Source organism: Vombatus ursinus, unplaced genomic scaffold, assembly GCF_900497805.2.
Source record: "Vombatus ursinus unplaced genomic scaffold, bare-nosed wombat genome assembly UNPS02014839.1, whole genome shotgun sequence".
Classification (NCBI taxonomy): domain Eukaryota; kingdom Metazoa; phylum Chordata; class Mammalia; order Diprotodontia; family Vombatidae; genus Vombatus; species Vombatus ursinus.
The window spans coordinates 5,280,377-5,287,635 of record NW_020954617.1 but is presented as its reverse complement, the minus strand read 5'-3'; the positions used below and the strand labels follow the sequence as shown (position 1 = coordinate 5,287,635).

General features: G+C 49.9%; 1 protein-coding gene across 3 annotated transcripts in view; it reads left to right on the top strand.

The window, feature by feature from the left end:
- The first annotated feature begins 998 nt into the window (after positions 1-998).
- IMPDH1 (inosine monophosphate dehydrogenase 1) overlaps positions 999-7,259 on the top strand; it is a 16,657-nt gene continuing 10,396 nt past the window's right edge. Inside the window, exons 1-3 of one of the 3 annotated variants that reach the window (XM_027840134.1) lie at positions 999-1,100; positions 1,655-1,741; positions 4,445-4,493. In XM_027840134.1, the coding sequence (XP_027695935.1) occupies positions 1,003-1,100; positions 1,655-1,741; positions 4,445-4,493 (234 nt within the window). In that variant the 5' untranslated portion in view covers positions 999-1,002. Of the gene's footprint in view, positions 1,101-1,654; positions 1,742-2,146; positions 2,166-4,444; positions 4,494-7,259 lie in introns of those variants that run through there. The other 2 variants (XM_027840135.1, XM_027840136.1) reach the window with 2 other exon arrangements.

Sequence of the window (7,259 nt, the reverse complement as noted above, 5' to 3'; positions counted from 1 at the left end):
AGATTTGATGCATAATTTGGCATTTCCTGTATCTGATGATGTGGGCCATGTAGTATTCTACTATAAGAAGAAAGGCCACTCCAAAAGCAGGAATGTTTAATTAAAGGCCCAGGCTTCGGGCATATTCCCAAATCCTTCTCCCCCATCCTAATTTACATGCCTCCCACCCCCACCCCCATCATCCAGCCGCCCTGCCTGGTGACACTGCATTTTGCCCTGGGGTTGGAGCAGCTTCAGGGTCGAGATGTGTGAGCTCTGCAGCCCCCTATGGGCAGTGCCTGAGAGCAGCTGCCCTACTTGCCCCACCCAAGGCCAACAGGGTCCGGTCCAAAGCGTCGCCGCCGATCCGGGAGCTGAGCTCATTCTCCAGACCTGGAGGGGATTCCAGGGCTGCGGGGTGGCTTGGTCTTTGGGAAGGATGAGACTCGGCTAGTGAGGCCCCCGGCGGGGGTGGGGCGAGCGTTGGGTAGGCTGGGGTTGGCGAAGCAGCCCCCTGCAGAGGGAGGGGGGGTAGAGGAGGGGAGTGGTGGCAGAGGAGGGGAGTGGTGGCAGAGGAGGGGGGTGGTGGCAGGGCGCACGCAGAGGGGGCTGGGGAGGCGGGCCGGGACGAGGGGCGGTGGAGGGGGCGTGTCCCCGGCGCTGGCTCGGCCCCTTCCTCTAAGCCTTCCTCCTCCCCCGCGCTTTCCTCCTTGCCGCCCCCTCCTCCTCCTCCTCCTCCTCCTTTACTCCCCTCCCCTCCCCAGCGCGCCCCCCTTGCGCCCCCGGGCCCGGCTGTGCGAGCGCCACTCCGAGCCTGGACTCGCAGCCCGGGGCTTCTTTGTGCGGCGCGGCCCGGATCGAGGAGCGGCCGGCTGGGAGGGAGAGAGGGCGGCGGCCCGAGCTCGCCCAGCCGCCGCAGGCAGCCCCGCCGCAGCCCCCGGCCGGGGCGGGAGGGCGCAGCGCCAGCGGCACGGCCGCGCGCGCTCGGGGCGTTGATGCCGGCTCTCCGCGTCTCCCAGCAGCATGGCGGACTACCTGATCAGCGGCGGCACCGGCTACGTGCCCGAGGACGGGCTCACGGCGCAGCAACTCTTCGCCATCGCCGACGGCCTCACCTACAAGTAAGTCCGCGCGCGCCGCGGGCCTCGGAGGCAGCGTGCCCGCGCCCCCCTCTCCCCGGGACCTCCCCTCCGCGCCGCCGCAGAGCAGACCCCCCCCACCTGCCCCTGCCTTTGCAGCCTCCCGCCCCCTCCCCCCAGCATGGGGGTCCTCCTGCTGCTGCCCACTCGCTGGCCCGCGGCGCGGGGGCCGGGGGATGAGGAAGGAGGGGCGCGCCAAGCGGCATCCCTGCCCACATGTGCCTCCCACCCTGCCCAGAGCACCCTCCTTTCCCGCTTGTTGCCACCCAGGTCAGCAGTTTTATTTATGCAGCACCTACTAGGTGCGAACGAGGTGCTCGGTCCTCCATATGGCACAGACACACAGGTGGCAGCAAGTCTGCAGGCCCAAGGGTTTCTGGAGATCCCAGAGGATCCTTGGGGTCGAGGACCCCAGTGCCTGGGCCGATACGGGGGGCCGGAAGGGATACTCTCCTTTTCCTCCTCTTGTGGGTTTCTTGGGTAGTCTTGTGGAAGGGACCCCTTCTCCAATGGTGCCTCCCTCCCTGGATATCCAGGCTCCCAGCTCTGCCATGGGCATTTCAGTCCCCAAGCCTTGCTGTTGGTGGAGGGGCCCGGGGAGCCCAGATAAGACAGCCGCTCAGGTAATTATCATCCTCGGGAGGGAAGGGGCTACAGGGCGGAGTTGTCTCCCTTCCCGGATGGTCCCTGCCTCCCCTACCCAGTTATCCCAGATGCTTCAGCAGCCCCACAGGTTGGCCCTGGTGCCCACTTTGATGTGCACACTTTTGTCCCCAGTTTCCCTTGGCCTTCTCTGTTCGGGATTTGGGTGTGTGGGGGAAGGGAGCAGCTTCCTCTTGGTCTGCGGCTCTTTTTTGTTCCCCAGGCCCAATTCCAGCTGCCTGGCTGGCCGCAGGCCTGGCACTAGCCCTGGATCCTGGCTGCAGGGCCGGGCACATGCCAGACAGAAGCATTGGAGCCTGGGGTCGAAGTCGCTCACAAGCCAAGTGGTCTCCTCTTCTCTCACCCTTCTGCCAATCCAGTCCCCTCTTCTGCCCGGTAGTCCTGGTGAACACCAGAACTTTATTTTCCTAATTGGGGATGGGGTTAAGCGACCCTCAGAACAGGTTTAAAAAAATCCTCCCTAGCGGAGTGATTGGAGGGAGTACTGATCACCTCTAGGGGGTAGTCATGAGCTCAAAGGCATCTCAACTCCTCAGCATCTTGCGGGACAATCTTCCTTTTTATTGGTACAATGGAAAGAGTTATGAATTTGGAATCAGAACCCTTGGGTACAATTCCTGGCCCTGCCACCTCTTATGACCCCGGGGAAAGTCATTCTTTGGGCTTTGGTTTCATACTTGGTAAAATGGGAGAATTAGACTAAGTGATCTTTAAGGTCACTTTCATTTCTAAGTCTATCAATCCTAACTCTAGCAGTCCCAGTAGGGAATGTTAAGTGCTGGGAATTTGGGTCCTCTTGTCAACTGGTATGGTGGGTAGAGTACTGGACTTTAAGTCAGAACTGCCTGGGCACAGACCCTTTGTAGCCATGCGACTTCCTTAAGATGTAGGGGACAGACTTGGGTGGCCTCGAATGCCCCATAGGTCTCAGTCTAAGTTTGGGCTCTGTGTGTGGGGAGGATGGATGGAATAGACCTGATTTGAAAGGTAATGATTAGATAATCCTGATATCTTGGTTAGAGTTTTTCCCTTCCCTAGATCTTGAAGTTTGAGGGTTCCGCTCCCTTGTTTCTTTACTCTGTGCTTATCCTGTGTCCTAATTGAAAACAGCCAGGAGAACTAAGGTTTAAATAGGGGAAGGGTCTAAACTTGACACCCAGGAGACAGCCTGGAAAAAGAATGCAGGAGATGTGTGGTGGAGTCACTGCTGAGAATGGGGGACCCGGTTAGGGGCAGAAGGAAGAACCCCACCTGTCCCTCTAAATCCAGCTCACCAGCTTTCTTTTCAGGTTTACCATAGGCACAGTACTGAAAGTCTGGATTTGAGGGAGCTGCAGGCCAGGTGACCAGGGAAAGGGTGCCTTCCTTCTGTAGTCTGATGTGGCACCTCTCTCAGACGTGGCTTTAGTTGGGTCGCTTTGCTTAGCACTGTGGGGAGTGGCTCCGGGGGGGTTTGCTTTTGGGTGTGTCTGGCAGGCTGTATCCTCTGTTAGATTTATACTGCCTAGGTCCCTGGGGCTGTATGACTTGGTAGCTGTCCTCTCTCCAACTTAATAAATTATACTCTTTGGGGCAGATTACCCCCTCCTCTCAACCCATAAGCCTTGGCACTCTGCTCTCTGCCCCACCTTTCCTGAGCCATCTCCAACCAATAAGATCCTATCTGAAATGATCTCCAGTCTTCCTTTCAATCCATGTTCTCTCTGAAACACACTCAAAACTTCCTCGATATAAATAACTATGATTGTATTCTGATCACTATGTTTTCCTGGGACTGAAAGCCTTTCTATATTCCATTTAGACTGTGCTTTTTTATGCCCAGGTTCAAGTCTCTCTATGACAGTGATCAGCTGTGTAAACCTGGATGAGTCATTTTTATAACCGCTCAGGGTCCCCAGGCTACTCATTCAGCCTATGAATTACCCAAAACTACTGATCTGTTTGGGTGATAGAGCTTCCTCTAGGACAGGGAGTTCCTCATACAGATGAAATCACAGATTTGGATCAAAAAATTGTATCTGTTGACATAGACCTAGAGAGTACATAAGAGTTGTTTTCAAGTAAGCTCTTGGGCTTTTTTTTTTTTTCATTCCCATATCATATGGGGAAAAGGACAAGGGTGGTACCATCTATACGTAGTGGCATGGGATATTTTTTCATGCACTGGCCACTCCTTCCCATGGCATTCCACATAGCACCCTCCTGCATCTAGTAGGAGTTCCGTAAATTCACCTGACTGGAAAATGATAAGCAATAAATGTTTATTGACTGTCACTGTCTGGGGAATCAATCAATGAGCATTTATTAAGCACCTACTGTGTATCAGGCAAAGAGGAAGCAGTCTTGGGCCTCACCAGTAGTTGGACTTGGCATTCCCTGCAGCCTAGTGAGACTTAGAGAGGGACAGAGTGACTGCTGCCAGCCACGAAAGCCACCTCACCTTTTTAGTTCTTGGCATCCATTCTCTGGGCACTGGGCATGGGCCATAAGGGGTGTTTGAGAGAAGCGGGTTGGAGGAGCAGGGGTCCAGAGGGCCCCATAGTAAGTAATTATTAATAATTATTAATTAGTAATATTAAGGATGACTTTCATTTGAAAGGGCTTTCTTTTCTTCCTGCCTTCACTCCCCACGTAGTAATCATACCTTATCTCTATCTCAACAGCGATTTCCTGATCCTGCCAGGATTCATAGACTTCACAGCTGATGAGGTGGTATGTGCCTTTTTCTTTGTGGGTTTACTGTTTTATTTTTGGTGTGAGAATAGGAGACTCTTAGAGCTTCCCACCTTGGTTTCTCTTACAAAGGGAAAGGGGTACCCTCATCCTTATGCTAAGGACTCCTGTCATCTTGCCAGGACAACATCTACCCTGCTTGGAGCCTGTCTTTGGTTTTAAAGACTTGCATCTTTCCCTACTTTCCAGACTTCCTTTAATCCCTGGCATTCAGCCTCCTGGACCTTCCTGGGTCCCTGAACCAGCTTGGCTCCTTACATCCAGAGAGATCTACTTACTTAAACCCTAATTGCCTGTTCCCCTTCTTCTGCACTGTTACCATGTCTGGGTATCTGGCCCTGGCCCTGACTTCTCTTGTCCTGCTAATCCGAGCCTTGATGAACTTCAGACCATGGGAGTGCATTTTTCCTCCAGAGTTTATTTACAGGGAAAAAGAGAATATACAGATTAGGCAGAAGCAATGTGCCATGGGCTAGAGAGCTAGTCCTTGGAGTCAAGAACCCCTTCATTTGAAGTCCTATGTCTGCTACATACTTAATAGCTTAGTCCTCAGCAGCTCTCTAAATCTAATAAGTTTCTGAGAAGTTTTATATCTCAGTTTTTGGGGAGGCAGTCAGGGTTAAGTGAGTTGCCCGAGGTCACACAGCTAGTAAGTTTCTGAAGCTGGATTTGAACCCAGGTCCTCCTAACTCCAGGGCTGGTGCGCCATCCAGTGCACTCCATCCTAGCTGCCCATATCTCTTTTGATAGAGGTTCTTTCCAAACCAGTGGAATCACAGTCTGGGTAAAGAGGGGGGAAAAAGGCAATTAAATGCATTGAATGGAAACTCTACCTAGTCCTCAACTAGATGGTATCTGTTTCTTGAGTTATTCTGTTCTCACTGCAGCTCCCCAGCCTCTCTCTTGTTCTTCAAGTGAATCATCTCTTCATCCCCACATCCTATTATCATAGAAAAGAGTGCTGGGTTTGTAGTCAGAAACCTTCGAATCAGTCCTGTCTTTTAACTCTTAGCTCATTGGCCATAGGAAAGGGATTTAATCTCTTGTCCTTATCTGTAAAATGATAGTTCCTGAATTTCCTTATCTGTAAAAATGATGGTTGTAGACTAGAAGATTTCTTTAAATCCTATGATAGAGCTCTCTGCTAAGTCATTTTGGGATGACCAGCCTTACCTGAGCTCCTTTGATTTAATTTATTAATCCCTTCCCTTGATTGACCTCATCAGTCCCTTCCAATCCCAAATTCATTCTTAGCTGATTAGGAAATTTTCTGAGTGATTGAGCGATGAGGTTTTTCAGCCCTTACCAAGGATGTCTAACTATCTTCTTCCCACACCAATAGATAAGGAAAGAAATACAAATGGATATCTGGTGGCCTAACCTCTCTTCCTCTCTTCCTTTTCTCACACACAATTAGAATTGAAAAAAAAAAAATAACTCAACAACCCACAAAAAACCAAAACTATCAAAAAGCCTTCGGGGTAAGGAGTGGCCTGGCCATAGGTGGGAGACTTGAGAGATTCTTCCACCAGAACCGAAGAAAGTTGAGAAGGAGCGATAAGAGGCTTGTCACATCTTAGTTTGTTTGGACTGGGTGAAGGTGAATTTGTTTACCGAATCACAGGGGTCATAGCTTAGTTGGGATCTTGAAAGAGGCAAGATTGTAGGTAGCATTTAGAGGTGGAGGGGTCTTATACTTCATCTGGTCCGTACTTCTCATTTTACTACCCTGTTGCGTGAGGTCAAATGAAACAACTGGTCATTCAGCAGAGACAGAATTCTAACCCAGTTTCTCTGACCCAAAAGCCAATGTTTTTTCTACTATACTGTACTATAATTTTAGGACAAATAGAACTTTTTTTGGAGGTCTAAACCTGTGATCTCCTTGGCATAGGGAGTTCTTGGTGAAGAATTCCATCCCTCCCTCCACTAGTACATATCAGCAGTTCTTCTGCAATTTAGAGTATCTTGGAGAATTGCCTGGGGACCCTTCCAATGAGGGTCAACAAGCAGAGGCAAGCCTCCCCGAGTTCAGGAGACCAGCACTAACTGGTGCCATATGATCTTGTGTTTTACATAGGGGCTAGTAAACTCATAGAATTCCTTCCTCTAAGAAGCAAAAAATTATCCATCTGAACCAGAGGTTCCTAAACTTATTTGGCCTATCACCACCTTTAAAAAAAATTACTCAGCACCCCCCCTGGAAATCTACTTTCTTTATCCCTTTAATGGTTTTTTTTAAAAATTTGCATCATTTAAAAAATAAAAAATATTTTTTAAAAAATGATGCATCTTAAATTTAATATTTATTGTAAATTGGGTTTTTTTTTACCTGCATTGAAATTTTCATGATGCAATATTGCATCATATAACCCTATAGTATTGTATTGTAAACATGTCATTACATGCACATATTCCTGCTTATGCGTGCTGGACTTCCTGTCAATGTGTGACATGTTCAATTGCCAACATTTGCTTGTTAAGACTTCTCAGCAGACTTGACTCCTCATTGGTTATAACTTGCATTTTGTGTGTTTATTTGGAAAATAATTTAATCACTACAACTTTAACTCTGTTATACAACACACATGTACAAACAGTTTTTCAAAATTTTCTTCTCTTCTTTTCTTAGCTTCTACCAGCCCCTTATTTTTTTTCAATGCCCCCCAGTCGCACCTCAGTCTACTACAGTACCCCTACACACACACACACACACACACACACACACACACACACACACACACA